The sequence below is a fragment of the Apis cerana genome, linkage group LG9, assembly GCF_029169275.1.
Source record: "Apis cerana isolate GH-2021 linkage group LG9, AcerK_1.0, whole genome shotgun sequence".
NCBI lineage: Eukaryota > Metazoa > Arthropoda > Insecta > Hymenoptera > Apidae > Apis > Apis cerana.
The window spans coordinates 392,733-413,436 of record NC_083860.1 but is presented as its reverse complement, the minus strand read 5'-3'; the positions used below and the strand labels follow the sequence as shown (position 1 = coordinate 413,436).

At 17.6% G+C, this 20,704-nt stretch overlaps 1 protein-coding gene across 3 annotated transcripts in view; it reads right to left on the bottom strand.

Moving 5' to 3' along the window:
- Positions 1 to 4,879: 4,879 nt before the first annotated feature.
- The window catches only part of LOC108001962 (ran-binding protein 9), a 35,569-nt gene continuing 19,744 nt past the window's right edge, over positions 4,880 to 20,704 (bottom strand). The window contains exons 4-9 of one of the 3 annotated variants that reach the window (XR_009831219.1): positions 17,184 to 17,296; positions 16,407 to 16,835; positions 15,464 to 15,781; positions 13,303 to 13,486; positions 7,418 to 8,123; positions 4,880 to 6,550 (exon numbers count right to left, since the gene is read on the bottom strand). Coding sequence is in view for 1 of the 3 variants with exons in the window: in XM_062079770.1 (XP_061935754.1) it covers positions 13,353 to 13,486; positions 15,464 to 15,781; positions 16,407 to 16,835; positions 17,184 to 17,296 (994 nt within the window). In the remaining 2 variants the exon portion in view is untranslated. Of the gene's footprint in view, positions 8,124 to 12,078; positions 13,487 to 15,463; positions 15,782 to 16,406; positions 16,836 to 17,183; positions 17,297 to 20,704 lie in introns of those variants that run through there. The other 2 variants (XR_009831218.1, XM_062079770.1) reach the window with 2 other exon arrangements.

The following is a 20,704-nucleotide window of genomic DNA, read 5'->3' as shown; positions in this document are numbered from 1 at the left end:
TGATATTAATAAAATGTATTTAAAAATATTCTAATAAAAATAGTATTGAGATTTATCTTCTTTTTATATCATAAATTAAATAAGAATGTCTTAAAAAGTACAATCTCACTTGATGAATTAATTTATTATATGTTTATTACAAATTTTATATTTTTTAATATTAATTAAGTAAATTTAAATAAATAAATTTTTAAAAATGTATTTTATTATAATTTATTATAATTATATTCTGTATTCGTAATTATATTGTGTGTAATTGTTCGTAATTGTATACGTAATTTCATTAAATATAGTTTCCGATTAAAGTTCACTTTTAAAAATTATTAATTTCTTATCTATTTATTTTATCTATTGATAAATAAAATTCAAATTTACCATTTTTTAAAATTTATAGTAACAAAAATTATAAATATTTTAACATAATTTTGATTTCTTTTTGTGTGAAATATTTCAAAAAATATAAATGAAAAAAAAGAATATAAAAAAAATATAAATGAAAAAAAAGAATAATAAAACTGTAATAATTTTAAACATTTTAAATTCAAATTAAAGTTAATTTCAACGTATAAAAATTTAATTAATAATTAATATCAGTATTTAAAATATATACAAAAGATTAAAAACCTGCATTAACTACAATTCTATCAATGAATTAACTGTTCCTTGTCATGAAAGAAATATAAGCATAAACGTCTATTAAAACGGTTTCATCTTATGAAATTTTATATCATATAAAATGAATTACCGATTATTGTATAAAAAATCAAAGCGTTTAATATGCTCTTTACAATTTAAAACAACGAGTATAAGAATTATATTCAATCCAATCATCGAAGTTGGTAAAGAAAACAATGATAAAATATAATTTTAAATATACTTACAGTTATGTTTATATGTAATTATCTATATATATATATATATATATGTAACTCTATGTGTTATATTATATGAATTAAAAAATTTAACGAATTTTTCTACCAAAAGTAAGATTTGTATATTAATTGTATATTGATTTTATTAAATAATTTTATTATTTATTTATTAATTTAAAAAAATTTGTGCTCCGTTTTCTTTTTGTTATAGTATAATGAAAATATTATCAAATTTGTTTTACAAAAATTTATCTATTATAATTTGTTTAATATAATTTTATTAAGATATTTTTAAATATATAATCAAAAATTATATATTTAAAATAATAATTATCTAATTAAAATATAATTTAATAAAAATATAAATAATAATTATCTAATTCTTTTTAGAAGTTTACTCTCAAAATATTGACTTCAATGATTTTTTAATATATTGTAAAAATTAATATTTTAAACAATTTTTTTTCTGTATATTATCGATCAGTTTTAGTTTCCGAAATATTTGCAAAAAAAATTGGTTTTTTATAGAATTTTGACTATATGTATATATTCGTAGCAGTATATCTCAGTATGTGATTGACATTTATCAATTATTTTATCAATTCATTTTATGCATATGACTACATCGATGCATTGACAATATTGTTATTGCATTAGCTACATAAGAAATAATCGACACCAATCCTTTCAAATAAAGAAATCAGCGATATTACAAAAGTAATAAGGAGAATAATATTCTACTTTTATTTTTAATATTTATATTATTTATAATTATTTATATTAATAAATTTATATAATCTACAATAAATTGTTATATAAATTAGTTATATTTTATCATTTTTCTTTCATTTAATTTAGTTTTATTATTTTAATTTTTATTGTAATAGAAATATTTATGTCTTTAGATTTTTGTAAAAGACTAATATAAATATATATATATATAATATCTTTATTAATGATAATTATATAATCCGTAAGTCTGTAATTAACAATCAATTGTTTTCAAAAAGACGATCATTTTGCAATTAATCAATTATGTAATTTAACCTCTTTTGATAGAAAAAACAGTAAAAACATTTAAACATTAATTTAGAGAAAAATTAAAAAATTAAATTTTGATTTTTTTTATAAAAATATTTTTATCATATTTTTACAATTTTATTGATGAACATATGACTAAATATAATATAATAATAAATTTTTTTTAAATTGATGATAATAATAATATTATGAATTTATATATAAATATTTCATCATTTTTATTTTCTCTAATTCTTTATCATTCTTTTCCTTTCATTTCTATTTTCTTATCATTTCTAAATTGTATTTAATTATAATTTTTTTTCTTTATCATCTAAAAAAAAAAATAGACTAATTTCTGAAAAAACTTTCAAATTAATGTTTAAATTACTAATACCGAACGAAATTGTAAAACTTAATTGCTTAATTAACAATCGCATATTATTTTTATTGTAGATAATTGATAGAGACTAATTCTAAAGTATTGCTTATGCAAGTACCATTACATATATATATATCTTAAATTATCTATATTATATATATATATATCTTAAATTTTAATAATAACATCAAAATTCATTTCTTCAAAATATATTTGGCTATATATTTTATCAATAATCAACTTTTCTTTATATTTTAATTTATTTGTAATCAATCTTTTTTGCAGAAAATTATAAATACATATATTGTGTATTATTTTCTTGGTTAGAACGGCATATGCTTTTTTATATTTTGTATACTTATTCCTTATTTTGAAAACTATAGTTGTTTGAGAAATAATTTGGAACATCTGCTATGTTGTCTTTTAAATCTTCTTATTTATGAGCAATTGTATAGGAAAATTGTTGTTTGAGAATTTGGATAAATTTCTAATTTATTGATATACTTGGTAATGAAATTTGCAATTTCTCTTTTGTTTCAATGCTCAGCTCTTGATATAATCCATTTATAAAATTGATATGATGTCTTATAGTTTTAGATTGAAATTTTTGAAATATTTCTATATTTAAATTACAATAATTATATAAATATTTATAATATTTATATTTATAAATATAATGTTATAATTCAAGGATTTAAAAAATATAATTTGTAATTTTTATAATTATTCACAATAAATAATTATTCCTATTAATTATTTCAAATAAAATAACCGAAATTATAATAAATGTTAATATAATTTTTAATATTATGTGTTATAATTATAATTTCAATCCAAGGTTATTTTACATTTTATTTTTGTTTTCCATAGATCTCAAATTCGGTTTTCAGATTTAATCCATCCATTATAATCTACAAAGAATGGATAAGTAATATCATACTCGTGTTAAAAGATTTATATATAGATGTATATATATATATATATATATATATATATGTACATTGATGATTATACATGTAGATTATAACAATGTATAGATAAAATTTTATAATAATAGTAATTTTTTTATAAATATTTCGAAAAGGAAAGGAAATAATTTTCTACAACTTTAAAGCTTTGATATTACAAAATTTATTTAATTAAAATAAAAAATAAAGTAAAATAAATTAATCCACAAAATAAAACATAGTTATACATAACCACTTGTATATAATATCATATAAATTTCAATTATTTTAAATATTTGATTATTATAATATTAAATTATATTAAAAATATTAAAAATATTTTATTTAATAATGTATTCAATTTTTGATTAATAAAATTAATTTTTTGTCTTAATAGATAAATATATATATATTTATAAAGAATCCTTAAGTGATTGTATGTAATAAGAAAAAATCATATTTTTAAAAGTTAGAAACTTATTTTTGCAATTATAATATATTAAATTCGAGATAAGTATCAAAAAAATTAAAAAAAATATTTTTTACATAAAATCATTGTTTCAGCCAACTGTTTTATAATAATTTCTAAATACAAGAATATATACATTTTATAAGAAATTTTACACTTTGCTTACAAGACAATTTATTTTAAATTTTATTTATAATTTCATATTAAAAAGTAATTTTAATTCTAACCACTATGAATATTGCAGTCTTATTCTGCGTTGAATCGATAATATTGGGAGTGACATTAAAATGATAAAGCAACTGTATAGTCTTCGTATCATAGGATAAAAAATGCATTATATATTATTTTATAAGAAATCTTATAATTAGTTTGTAATTATGTCTATTTTATATTTTTGTATCTATATTATCATTATTATAAATCTCATTTATAATTGCTGATTCGTTGTATTATGTTCAAACTTGTATATATTAATAATATACATTTTTAAAAACGTATAACTTTTAGATAGATACAAAACAGAGATAAAAAATTAATGATTCCCTTAACTATAAATAGCTGTTTAGAAAACATAATTATGACCAACATATGATAATTCAACTATATCGGTATAAACGAATATTGATCATATCAATTAGATAAAATATATAATGGGTAATATAGAAATCTTCAATTATAATAATAAAATAAAAAAAATTAATATAAAAATAAAAATAATAAAAATTAATAAAATTTTTAATTTAAATATTGTAAAAATTAATGTAAATATTATTTATACATTCATATTTTTTTTACTAAATGAAATGCATATATATATATATATTTACTTTCAAAGAAAATATTTACTTTCAAATAATTAATACGATAAAGACACACTTAACGTCAAAAGTAAATTATATTAATTATAATAAAAATCAGTCAATTCTTAATAAAATAATGTTATTATTCTATTAATATTGATTCGGAGTTAATATAAAATATTATTGTTATAAAAAGAAAAAATAATAATATCATTTTCATATAAATTGATATTTTTTATACTTTAAAAAATAGAAAGATGATCATAAAATTTCTACTATGATAAAATAATGATAAAAATAATTCTATTATATTATACGTAAAAATAACTTTAGATAAAAAAAATACAGGGTTTCTATTGCAATGAATGACAAAAATAAAATTCAATAAATAATGTCAAATCATACTGTATTATTCGCAAGATACTCGCTCTATCTATAGTACAGAAAATGTTTAACGCTAAAAATCGATAAATTATATTTTTTATTCTTTTAGCAATCATTCCGAATCAATAAACTCAGTCAGATTCTCATTTTTTCTTTCTTTCTTGCTTTCTTTCATTCTCGAGATCACTCGTTCTTTTAATCGTTCCTCATGACTGTGTACATGCATGTAGAACGATATGAATATGCACGCACATGTATACAATACACAAAAAATAGTGTATTCTATACATATGTATACACACACATATAAAATTGAATAACAAAATTTTTTTTTGAAATCTCACGCGTTCATTATTAATTCATACGATATTAGTTCTTTCGTTTTTTTCTTTTTTTTTATTTATACACATATACATGTTTATATATTTTTGCATGTATGCATACATATGTATACATGTACATATGTATCATGTATTACATAATAATATAATATACTATGTCGCATATAAAAAACAATTACTTATGATAGAATACAAGATTGTTTCACAATACATATATATATATATATATATATATGTATGTATATATGTATATTTATATATATATATTTATTTATTTATTTATTTGATAGTTAATAATTGATTTATTTAATTTTTTTCTTCAGTTTTTCAATTTAATTGAATGTTCCTTTTGAATCTTCATCGTAATTGTTAATATATTATATTTTGTTATATTTTGTTATATCTTTCTTATTCCATTTTCTATTACTCTTTTTTTCTTTTTTATTATATATTATATAGACTTTTACAATCGTTCCCTCTTTTCATAGCCAAAGATCTTTCTTTCGTTCACTTATTAATAGTTATTAAAATTTATTATTGATTTAAATGAAGTCCTTATGTGTTTCTTTTGTTTCCCTTTTTGCAATGTTAAAACAAATTTTAATACAATTCTAATTTTATCAAATTAGAATTAAATAAATTAATTAATTTTGTTTCAATATTAAAAAATATAAATTGAATTAAGAAATGATAAATTAAAAAATTTTATGTAATTTTTATTATAAAATGTTATCTTTATTGAATTATGCTAATTGATTTAAGTATACAACCTATACATTCGAGAGAACAACCATTTTAATTTAGATCTAAGTTTTAACATGTTAAGTATAAAAATTTTCAACAATTTTTCGCAAACTTAAATTTAAAATGACTTATTGATTTTAAATTAAATTTTATTTTTATACAATTAAACAATTGTTTTGAAAATGCTATCAAATGCTGAAATCATTCTTTTTTATTCAAAAATAATTTTTGTTAAAATATTGAATTACTGATATTTTTTAATATTTTAATACGAAATATTTTAATTAAATTAACTGTTAAAAAGAAATATATAAAACACCGCATATTTTACAACGTTCTATGTAATTATACAACTTTTATTAATTTTCACTGTATAACTGCCATAGTTTTCAATACTTACAATCATTCAGGATCATATATTTCTTCATTTTTATTTTCTTTTTTTTATTGATTTTGCTCGACAGTTTAATATACTTTTCTTCGTTATTTTTATTTTTCTTTTTTATAAAGTTATCTCTTGTAATCACATGGTACATATCACTAATACATAATTTTTTTCTTGCTCCTTTTCTTTTATTTATCCAATCGAACCTAAGACGAGTAAAATCGAAACGAAAATACTTAACGATCATTAATCGGTCATTACAATTTGGAACTATTAATAAATATTTATAAGGCGATTAAAGAAGAGAAAAAATGAATAAAAAAAGGAAAAGAAAATGATTTAAAGTTTTGGATTATTGCTTCTTCACACATTAGTTTCTTCCTTGTTATGAAAATTAAACAAAAATAAAACGGTCATCAAACCGAAAATATGATTCTCATACCATTTCTAATCTTAATTTATGATAATGAAAAGATAATCAAAGAATATTCTTTTTTTATTTGTATATTATTCTTTATATATGACTTTTATGTTTTCTTTCTTCTTTTCTCCTTTTTTTTACATATTTTTTATTTTCATTAAAAGCTAGCAATTGATACAAAAATCGACTCGTTGATAATACGATAAAAAGGCTATCAGAATAATCGATGAAGAATTAATTAATCGTATTTATGTTGACGAAGCTCTTTTCTCGTTAAACTTTCTTGATAAAAAAGGAATGCTAATTTGTCGTCAACAATTATGCAAAAGATACAATATTAAAAATTTCATAAAAAAAAAAAGTCAAATATTAATAAAAATAATAGAATGAACAATGGGGCAATGCATTGAGAATAAAATTCATTTAGAAATACAATATTTGTGAATATTAAATGAAATTAAAATTTTTTAATTAATATTTCAATCAAACATTTATAAATGACGTAACTAATATAATAAAGATTTAGTCTAAAATTTTAGAAAATTAAATTTAATCGAATAGTACAGGAGTAACAAATATGATATCAAACGACATAAAACTGAAATAAAATGTCAAAATAAAGAAAATCAAATGAATGAGGTTAGAAACCCACCTGGAGATTCTCACTGTCTAATGATCATAAATTAGGCGAAAATATAAAAGCACATCCCATTGCAAAAAACAACTCGGATACTTGATGGCGATCAATTATGAGAACGAAGGAAAAATATCAAAATGATGATGAATTACAGGGCTAAAAAGAGAAAACGAGAAAAGGGTCGTCTTGGCAGGTGTAGATATCCTTCTCAAGTTTATTCGCATTTTCATCACTAAGTTTCCTTTATCTTCAATTATCAATGCCTTCAGAATCATCTTATAGTCGAAAAAATCTCACTTCCAACTTCAAAAGTGTATTTATATTATTCTTAAGTTTCTTAACTATCAACGCCATCTAATTCTTTGACTCTTTTTATTATTTATTATTCTTCTCCTATCATCATTCATGATCTTTAAGATCGATTTTTCTGATACTTCAATTCATTATATATCAGTTTTCATATTTTGGCTTTAGAAAACTGAAATTACGTCTATACAATGATCCTTGAATAATCATTGAAGTTAACAATCATTCTTATTTTCATTCTTTTTGCTGTAACATCGAGTACTTTTGGTAGGTCTTGTATATGTGTATTATATTATACTTGTATATCAATGTAAGAGCTAGAGAGCCAATTGCTAAACTCTAGCTGAAGAGGCACGCGATGTCGCGAAGTTGTTGCTGCAAAAATATAATCTGCTCCACGTTCCGTCTCCACATCCTAAAACGAAAAATAATAATAATGTAAATATATGTATTTTTGATATGATTTGAAATTATATTCAAATTTTTATAAATATAAAATATATATATAATTTATAAATATAATATAATAATATAAATTATTGGATATAAATTTTATATTAGAATATAATTATAAGAAATGTATTTAATATGATAAACCATATAATTTCCATTATATTAAAAATATTTGATATTATTAGAACAATTCCAGGTAAATGTCAAATTATTTTTTATTATTTCATATCATCATATTATTTATATGATTCAATATCAAATAAAATTTTAATTAATAATAATAATTATAATTAAAAATCAAATATTGAAAACTAATTTTAATATATTTTTATATCAAGAGGAGTTGAGTTAATTTATTAAAGAATGAATTTGAAGATGACTTGTAAATGTAAATGTAAACTTTGCAAATATGATTTAGATTTTTTAATAATTTAATTATTTTACTTAAAATAATTTGATAGAGATTAAATGTAAAAATTTAATAAATCATTTTTAAAATTTAAGAAAACAATTAAAATAAGATTATTATACTCTATGTTGAATAAAAATATTTTTTTTATAATATTATAAAAAATATTAAAATAAATTTAATTAAAACTAAATAAACTATATTGTTTAAATTTATGAATTGAAAAGTAGAAAAAAAATTACAGATTACAGAAATTTATTATTTTTTAATATAATTTGAAATTTATTGTATGAGTCATACATAGTATCAAATTTAATAAAATTAAATAAATAATTTTTTTCTAAATTAACTATACATTCAAGTAATGATGATATTGAAAAATATACAAAAATTAAAATTGATTAATTTGTCTTTTGAGGAACCCATTAATGGTTAATAATCCGATTTTTTTACTTTAGAATATTAAATTTTACTTGTAACTTTATCATAGAAATATAAAATATTAAAATTTATATTTGCAATCATATTTTTATCTTTTTTAAAATTTAAAAATTAATATGAAAGATTGACCAATACAATAATTTTTTAATAAATAAATAAATAATAAATTAATAATAGTAATTTAATAAATAAGTAGTATATATATAAATTTAATAAATAAATAGTAATTTAATAAATAAATAAATAAAAACATGTATAAACAAAAAATATAAAAAAAACAACGATTTGTGATAAATTTTGCATTCATATATTAATATATTCGTGAGATATTTTTAAAAAGTTTAGAGATCAAAACAAATATAAATAATTCTACAAGTTATTATTAAAAATATCAGTTAAGAATTTTATTTATTATATAGATTTTTATTTATTAGATATAAAATAATATATATATATATATTATATAATTATGTTAGATAAAACAAAATAGAGCAAAAATAAGACAGCACGATGCGACTTAATAAAGAAACTAAATCTATTTACATTTTAATTTATATAACAAGAACTTAAATTGTTTGTAACTTAATAAATAAACCTTTATTGATATTTTCATTATTAATTTTTATATAATTTTTTCTTTTAGCTTTTAGAATTGATCCTTTAAAATATTTTTAAACAAATATTTATTATTGATATTTTCATTATTAATTTTTATATAATTTTTTTTTTTAGCTTTTAGAGTTAGATCCTTTAAAATATTTTTAAACAAATATTTTATTATTGATATTTTCATTATTAATTTTTATATAATTTTTTCTTTTAGCTTTTAGAATTAATACTTTAAAATATTTTTAAACAAATATTTTTAATTTAAAAAAAATAATATTATTTATTTAAATACTATATAATAATTAATCTTCAAATGAATAATAAAATAATAACTTTCAATTTTCAAAAAAATATAGCCAAATTTCAATATTGGAAAAAAATAATGTAAACATAAATCCAAAAATTTTTAAAATATGAATAGATCAAATAATATAGAAACTTTCATAAAATTTATTTAATCAAATTGTTAAAAATATTGTAAAATGATTTCCATTTATAATAATATAACCTTTTTATTACTCATACTTCAAAATTGTTGAAAACGTCTAAAAATTCCGAATTTTCTCACATTAATAATAGATTTTTTTAATGTCATCAAATAATTTCAATAATCAACTATTATTAAAAAGCTAAATTTTTTTGGATATTTTGTCATCTTTAATCTGGGTATTAAATCTGGAAAGTTGATTAAACTATTAAACATTTAGAAAAATTAAATATAGAAACTGATTTACTATAATATAAGATATCAATACTAAAATAATTTGTTTTTAGCTACCAATTTATTATATATAAAATATATACTATAATATTATATATAAAAAAAATATTACATATATATACAAATAATATCTTTAATATTAATATAAAAAATATTAATGAAAAAACATTTTTATGAAATTTTATGGAAAATATCTATAAAAAACTATGGTTAATATAAACATTGACAATAAAGCATTATTACGTTAATAATACTTTCAATATAAATTAAATAAATAACAATGAAAATTTTTGAAAATTTCATTCATATAAATATTCATTCATCTGTATTCATATTATAATTTAAAACAAAAAATCATATTTTTTCAAAAAATATTTATATTAATTATAATAACATAATTATATTAATTTATATTATATTAATATAATATAAATATTTATATTAATTAAGTAAAAATTATTCTTTTCTTTTCTTTAATATGTGATATAATCTATTATTATAATAATAAATTATATTATTATAATTATAATAACATTATTAGTCATATTATTAATAATATCATTATATATTTTATTATATTATTGTATATAAAAAGATCTAATCTAGAGATCATTGATTTTCATAAATTCATATTTATTTATTAAAATTTTGTTAGAAATGATTTTATTTTATTAATATTTATTAAAATTAAATTTATTAATATTTATTAATATTATTTTTATTTTAATATTTAAATATAAATATTTATAAAGAGAGTTATTACATGTTATTTACGATAACATATTAAAGTATTTGTTATATTTTTTTCCTTTTGTTTTTTTTTTACATAAAATTAAAAAAAATATAATTTTAATTTCTAATATATAGATATATAATAATGATTTCGTATTTTTTGTAACAAAAAAATTATTTTATTTTCATTAATATGACAAAATATAACACAATAAAAAAAGCAAAATCAAAATCTTAAAATTTACTATTTTTAATCCAAACAATAATTAATATGAATAATTTGAATATTTTAATTAATTGGTAATTCATAAAAAAAAATTGTTTTAATCTATTTAAATTAATTTCTCTCTAATCATTTAGAAAAGTTAGATGTAAATAAATGTAATGATTATATCAAATTAAAAAATGAAATTAAAGATAAAATTAAAACTAATAAAATTTAAAACTTAATCGTTAAAATATATTTTAAACTATCTTTTATATAATGAATAAAAATTATTGTAAAAATTATTAAAAATATTATAAAAGTTAATAAAAAATTATATAATAAATTGTAAATAAAATTTTGAAAAAAGCATTCACAATTTCTTATAATTAGTTAACATACTGTAAATAAAATATCAGAAAATAGGTAAAAATATATAATTTTGAAAATATACACAAACATAATATTTCAAAATTTATTCTTTAATATTCAATATTGCAATAATTTTATTTATACGAATTAAAAATTTCTCACAATTAAAATTTATTAATTGATACAATTCCTTCAAGAGAAAAAAATTTCATAAAATATTTAATTACAAAATTATATTTATATTATATTTATATTGTATTGCATTATTATCGCAGGTATAAAGATAAAACTCTAATTTATGTAAAAAAATTTCATATTTATTTTAATTTCTAATTGCAGCACTTATGAATATAGAAAATTAAAAAAAAATGCAGTTTTGATTTTTCTAATGCATAAAATAAGGTATTAAAAGATTTAATAAGACAATATTGTATTTTAAAACCTCATATAATTTTAGAAAAATATATATAAAATCAAATATATGTAACAATTATATTAAAAGAATTAAAAACTAGATTATATAATGAGTCATAGACTCTACTAAAAAGTCATGCACTCTTTCATTCTCATTACATGATGGATGTAAATGGTCATAATTTATGTGGATGATTAAATGAGTCATTATCTATATCGGGAATAAAAAATATAGAAATATACAAAAAATCTTAAGAATTTAGGGATAATTGATACATCAAAAATATTAATTGTTTAGCAATTTTCACAAATCATCACATATGATAAAAATTACATGATTTATAATTTTAATCAGCTTCTTTTCATATACATATAATAATAACAATATCAATTATAACAATTTAAACATAAATTTATTATTGTCATTCAAAAATTTCATTACAAAACTTCAAGAAACAAAACATAGTAGATTATCATTCGAATCAATTTAATCAGCAATAGTAATAATATCAATAATATTTCAATATTTTAGTTTAGGATCATACGATCATTAAAAAACGTAATATCTATTTTTTAACATTTGCATTATTTTGTGAGGAATTGAAACTGTTACATGAAATACATCTATTTTTTTTATTTTACAATATAATGCTATGATATGTTAGAAAATGAATATAACATTCGTTTTCTTCTTTTTCTTTTTAATGTTCGTATGAAAACCATGCCTTAATTACAAAAGAAAATTGTAATAAAACAAACAACACATCATGTTCAATAAAGTGTCACAAATTATTTGCAAAAATCATTACAGAAATTAGAGAATCAATTTAATTAGAAAATATAACAGAATAAAAATGAAAATAAAATAAAATAAAATAAGATAAAAACAATGAAAAGAACTGATTTTTGAAATGATCAAAATCAGATCAATGATCGAAAATCAAAATGCTTATTCAATTTACAGAGAACAAATATTTTATTATGAACAAAAATAAAATAAATAAAATTAAATATTTATTTGTAATATATGATCTTATTACAAAGATATTGATTTTATTATTTTAAAAATGACGTAGAATTTTTGTTTCTTTTTCTTTTTTTCTTCGGTCATATAGAACTAACACTACAAACCGCAGTTATGTTATAAGGCAATTTCTATAACATATGATAATGTGCGTATCAACTATCCCCAGTTTCTCCTAATCGATGCGTAATATACGCATAAGAGAATTACTAACCAAACTCGAGCCGGCAGAAGAAGCAGACGTGGCAGCAGGGGTAGGCATCGTCAATATTGAATGATATTGTCTACGACCGCAAAACCGCATGCCCCAAGACCAGCATGAGACATCAATCGTACCAGTTCTCTTGCATGAGATGCAGCCACTTCCAAAGGTGGTCGTCGAGGTAAATTACTCGATTCTAAAAGTATATGATTTTCCATATTATAAAATATCGAATGTTTTTCAATTATAAAATTATATTATTTAAATAAGAAGTGATATAAAATAATAAAAATAATATATATTTTTTCTTAAAAATAGTATGGATGTAAATAAATATAGATGAAAGATTTTTATAAAGATTTTTTGTAAAAATTTTGTATTTTCAGAAGTTATTATTAATATATTCATTATAAAATTCACTATATATTTTGAAATAATAAATTTTATAAATTAAATCATAATTATATTTAAATATAGATATATATGTTAGCATTCTTTAAAATGTTAATAAATATATATTTTTAGTAATAAAGATTTATAGTTATATAAACTACAAAACACAAATAAAATAGACAACTTGAAAAATATCTTCTCTTGTTTTGAATAATATTAAAGTATTTTTAAAAATAAAAATTAAATAATTAAACAATATATTTTTGTTTTTTTCTTAATTAGAGTATTTCAATAATTTGTTATTTGTGAAAAATATTAATCTACTTTTAATATAAAAATTATTAGTTTAATTGAAATTCTTTAAAATTTATTATATATAAGATAAAGATATATTATAAAAAAATATGAAAAAATGATACTAATATTATTCACATATTATTTATATTGCAAGATTATAATTCTTTTTGCAACATTTTTAGTCGAAATATTTTTTAATGTTTAACTGTAAATTAAATGTAATAGCAAAATTATTTCAATGAATTCGTGAAAAATCATCATTCTTCATTTTTAAAAAATTATATAATTTCAAAAAAAAAACGAAATTGATTATATATTTAATGTATTTTATATTAAATAAAATATTTTTTTTACAATTTTTCTAGTCATTGTAAAATAAATTAACGAATAAAAGAAACGAATAAAAGATAATCAAACAAAAAAATAAATTATAATAAAATAATATATTAATAAAAATAGAATATTCTAATAAAATAGTTAAATTATCACTATAAAATACTATTTATAGATTACAAAACATGTAGAAAAATAATTTAATAAAATAATTAATATAAATTATATAATAATATTTAAATATAAATTAAAAATTATAGAATACAATATAAATTTAAAAAATTGATTGTAAATTGATTAATAGAAATTGATTATTATTAATAAAAATTTAAAATTGTAAATAATCAAATAATTTTTTAGAGTAATTGTAAATAATCAAATAATTTTATAATTTCTTTTTGAAATTATATAATTTTTTTAAAAAAACTGAAAAATTAGAAATAGAATCATCAAATAATTTCCATATATGATTAAAATAATAAAAATTACAAATTACAAAAATATTAAACTAAAGAGATTAAAAAATAATAGATAAGATATATAGATAAGAAGAATGATTGAATAATTCAATAAAATAACTTCATTTAATAAAATAAATAATTATTAAGATCTAAGTAAGAAATTCCATTTTATCACAGAAAATTTATTATAATTTGAACTAGAAAATTATTAAAAAATTGATTAATTAAAAATAAAAATATGACTTAATATTAAATTAGATTAATATAAAAATTTTAGAATTATTTATTTAAATATAATTTTACTTTTTTACTCAAATACATAAATAATTGCTATTTTATAAAATTTCAATATGTCAGTATTGCTATCATAAAGGTAAAAAAATAAATAAATCATTTGATATTTTTTTTTAAATTTAATTAATAATTATATTTTTGATTAAATATTTTTAATTATGTTTCTAATTTCATTTTAAAAATTATAATATATTGATAAAATATAAATGATTTTTAAAAAAATGATATTATCATGAAAACGATAATTAAATAAATGTAAGCAATAATTTTGCAAATAATCTCATAATTTTATTTTATCCTATAATCTCTTTTATGTTATTTTGCCCTTCTATGTTGTATATATAGAATATTCAAATAAATACAATATAATCAACAAATTACAATGATTCGCTTACCAAGAATGGCAGAATTAAGTCTTGCACAAACAGTTTCCCTTTGTTGAGGATCAAGTTGCCAACCAACTGGTGAATTCCATGGATTTGCATAAGCTAGAAGGCTGAATGCATCTTGAAGCATCTTTTTATTGCTTTCATTTTTTCCGTGTTGTTGTCGCAAATGTATCGATTGGGAATATAATTGTCTTCCAAATTCTAACATTTTTTCAATTGCCTGTTTATCACCGCCACAAAGTTGTTTCTTGTTATTTTTATTCGATATATTCTCCATATTACAATTACCATTTTGTTGTTGAATTTGACTAACATTGTTGGTTTCTGGTGACATATCAAAATTTACTTTAGAAATCATTCTAAAAATATATTTTAATTATATTAATTATTATTTAATTAATATTCAACAACAATTATTATTTAAAATTATTTATTTCTGCTTAAACACTTCATAAATAATTGAATATTTATATCATCATTTGTCAAACAATATTCTAGATATATATATTCTTAAAAATTCTTATAATTGTCAAGATAGAAAGATAAATAAAATATTGTAAAGATTTTTTTGATTTATTAATGAAACAAATGAAAACATTGATTAACTTTAAATGTTTTATATGTTTAGAATAATATCTTTTTATTTAATTTTTTTCTCTTTGAATCATTAAATTAATTTAATTTAAAATAAGTGTTCAAATTAGAAAAGAAATAAATATCGCGTTTGAATGACAAATACGTTGTTTAAAGAAATTATTTTGTGAAATTTCAGATTATAGAGTTTTTAATCTATCTCAACTTCTCGAAGAATTATCACTTCTTAATTTCTTCTAACAATTTACTAACCATTTACAATTTTCTTCTAACAATTTTCTAATAAACACAATTAATAAAAAATAATTCAATAATATATATTAATAATAATAAAATCTAAATAATAATATCTCACCCATGTCGACATCTTCTCCATTTTGACATTTGTATCCATTAGTATTCAAATCGTTATTTTGATAACCATTTTCAGTATTATTTTTCATGCCATTTATGACATTTTCTTCCATATCTACATCATTTTCAATTTGTCCATTAACTAATTGTTGTTCAGTAGAACCATTCATAGCGTTGTTCATATTCATTTCCTCAATGTTGCTATTCACTGAGGATTTCGTATAAGCCTTCGTAGATTGTATAACACTAGTTTGATTAATATTGGAATTTTGAGTAATTTCAGAATCACTACCATTCACCATTTCAACAAATTGTCGACATTTAAGAGCAAAAAGAAGATTTGGATCTCGTTCGAGAAGACCTGGATACAATCGACTGGTTAACTCTATTGCTTCTCCCATTCTGCCTGCCAATACCAATTTCAAAATTTCTGAAATAAAAGATATTATATATATTATATATAATATTATATATATATAATAATATATAAAAATATATAATATATACAATTATCAAAATTATATATATATATATAATTTTGATAATTTTTAATAAAATAAAATTTTTTTATTTTTTTAAATCATTTTGTATCATAAAATTTTAATATAATTAATTTTTAAAATATATTAAATATATCTATTTTATTTATTATATCACAATAAATCTATTATATCAAATAGTTTTAATAAAAAATATTCAATTCATTAATTCAATGCAATTATTTTTTTAATTACATTAAATTAATAAAAAATATTGAAAATGATTATTATATACTTACTTTGTCTATTTTTAATGGAATTAAGATCTTCTTCAAATCCTTGACCAGTACTATTGGCAAATGCCTCGGCAGTAGCACAATAACCGTGATGGACTAAATATGTTGACACCATTCTGAAGAAAATAATGAAAAATTTCTAAAATTTATTATATAAGAAACAATAAAAACTTATCATATAAAAAATTTTTTTTTTATTTTTTTTTGTTGTATATATTCAAAATAGTATAGATTTTTATTTGAATTATTTTTCTTTTTAAAAGAACTGATTATAAAATTCAATTGAAAACATAAATAATTTATTAAAACATTTTTCATCCAATACATACATAAAAAAGAATGTAACAAAATTGAATTAGCTATTTATTTAAACAAAAATAAATAAAATTTATTCTAATAGAATTACTTAATATTGGACTTACAAAAATGAATTGCTCAAACAATAACAGCATTAAAATATGAAAGTCTATATATTAAAATTTGAAAATCGTATTACAATGTTGATATTGATTTATTATATTGAATTATTATGAACCAATACATATGTAAAGATATTTATATTTATTTATAATAAGAAATTTTATATAAAAATAAAAATATGCTAGTTAATAGAATTTTTATAATAAAAAAATATAATAAATTTTATAACTAAATGAAAATATGCTATTTAATAGTTGAGAAAAATATAATATTTCATCACGATTATTGTATACATAATGACTTAATTTAAAGATTTTCTGTTTAAAAATTGAAAATCTTAAAGAAGATTTAAATATATTACAGAAAAACATAATTCATAAAAGTCTTTGAAAATCATTTAAAAAATGTATAATTTATATAATGTCAAACAATTATAAATTTATTAAAATTTGACAACAATAAGAATAAACATATTTATATTATTATATAAATCTAGAATATTTTTCTAAATAATATTATTTTAAAAATAAAATAATTATAATAAATATATTAATAATATACCAAATTATATTAGATATACAATTATATTATTTGTTCAAAATATAATATAAATCTAAGTTAGATAATTTTTTTATAGATAAAAAAAAAATATATAGATAATATTAAAATATTTTTTATTTTATCTATATTTTAGCTGTAATAAATGCATTTATTTTTCATTTCTGAGAAATACATTACAATTTATGAAAAAGTTTAAAAAATTATAATTTACTTAAAAGAAGTTTCTTTTAATTCAGAATTCAAAAAAAATTATAAAATTTTAAAAATGTATAGAATATATATAGGTTTAATATACAAAGGGTCTCAAAATGTTGAACAAATGTTTGGGATATATAGAATATATTATATATTATATAAACATTACATATATTATATAACATATTATATATTATCACTAGTTTTACGGAAATAATTTGATGGATTTTCGATTTTATGTTTAAAAATTTTGAACATGCAAATATTACTCTTTAGATAATCTCTATTATATATTGATTTTTAATGTTATAATGCAGCAAATATATATTTCTACTCGTTTTTTCTGAAATTTATATTTGATTATTTTTAGATGTTGTATACTTATATTTACGAAAATCTATCAATTTGATGGGTTAATTTATATAGATCAATTATTACGAAATAACAAAAATAAAATAACAACGAATAAGAAAAAAATTTATTAAAAACTAAGCAAATAACGATTATTTAGCAAAAATACATGATTAAACAAATTGTTTATAATTGTGATATGATAACAAATAATCCCTTCAACGGTGAATTTTGCAGAGAAAAGATTTTTCTAATCTATCTTATTATTTTATAAAACAAATAAATCCACGTAAGAGATAATTTCAATAGTGTATTTTGTAAAAAAAAAAATAAATGCTATTTGGAAGCTTAACAAAAATTTATTTTCATAAGTGAATTTTTCAAGGTATTTTCAAAAAACCTATCCAAAAAAATATATTTTTTTATATCTTTTTTTATATTTTGCCTATTTAGCTAAAGGTATTATAAAGGTATTATATAGGTATTATATAACTAAAGCTATTATAGGCAAATCTTCAAAAAATATAGAATTAATAAAAAAAACAATAAAAAAAATAATAAGAAAAATAAAAAAAATAACCAGCATAAATGAAGATCAATCAGAATTGAATTCTGATATAAACGAATTATGCGAAAGCGAGGAAGAATTTGACAATATCAACGAAATTGAAGATTCTGATAGAGAATGAAAATTATCGCAATACATATCGTAAAAGTAAAAGAATACGTATTATTTCAGATACTGAAAGCGGAAGTGAAATAAAGATGCTGATAATGAAGAAAATACCATGAAGGCAGGATCTCGTAGATGATTCCTTCACGTGTTTTATAATTATTTTTAGATTTGGCAGCCATCAATGTCTGGATACAAAGAGACCACTGGAGTAAACATATTTTGAAAGAATTTTCTCTTTCAATTAGCTGAAGAATTGGACAGTGACCATTACAATGAAAAAAATACTAGCTTCGATTCATTGTCTAAATATATTTGCATTAATCTAATCTATGTATTTTATGTGGAAGTGTACATCCAAGATTTACATGTAAAAAATATATTGAAGTAAATAAAAATCTATAGATTTTAAATAAATAATTTACAAAAAAAATTTTAATATATCCGTCAAAAAGATTTCAATAAAAAAAAAGGTATATAATCAATATCCATAAATCTAGTCTTAAATATATAATAATATATATATATATAATATTTTATATATTATATAATATCTCTTTGAAAGATCGATTTTAAAAAAACAAATAAAATTTAATACAAAATTCAATACAAAAAAAATAAAACCTATTTATTAAATTATAAACAATTTAAGTTTGTGTTAGATAAAACAAGGCGATAAAACAAGATAATGCAATAGTATAACGAAGATAGATATATTTTAATCGTTTAACATAAATTTAAATTATAACTTATATACCTGAATAAATAAACCTGAATTGACATTTTTGTTTATAATATATATTAATTTTTATATTTATTTTGAGTCTCTGAAAATATTCCATGAATATGTTAAGATTATAATATTAACATTATATGATTATCTGAATATCTTATACTTATGGAAAATAAATGAAACATAAAATATATATATATATAATTAATATATATATATAAAATATATATATAATTAATATAAAATAAATCCTGCAACATTATCATATCAGATATATTTGTTTGTATATATTAGAGTAGCTTTCATTATATTTTATATTTTACTTACATTATATTTTACTTTGAAATAGCTTAAATAGTTTGAAATAATTTAAATAAATATAATTCATGACATTTATTCTATAGCAAAATGATTTGAAATTTTTTCAAGAAAATATTATACAATCGAAAATTTGAATATCCATAAAAATTACAGAGTAGATTTTATGTTTTTTCAAACTCATTATATATGAACTAGTGCTTCATGTGCAAGTATATATTTGTTATTAAATGAAATTTTTCTAACCAAAACTAATAGGCATGATGTAAATTC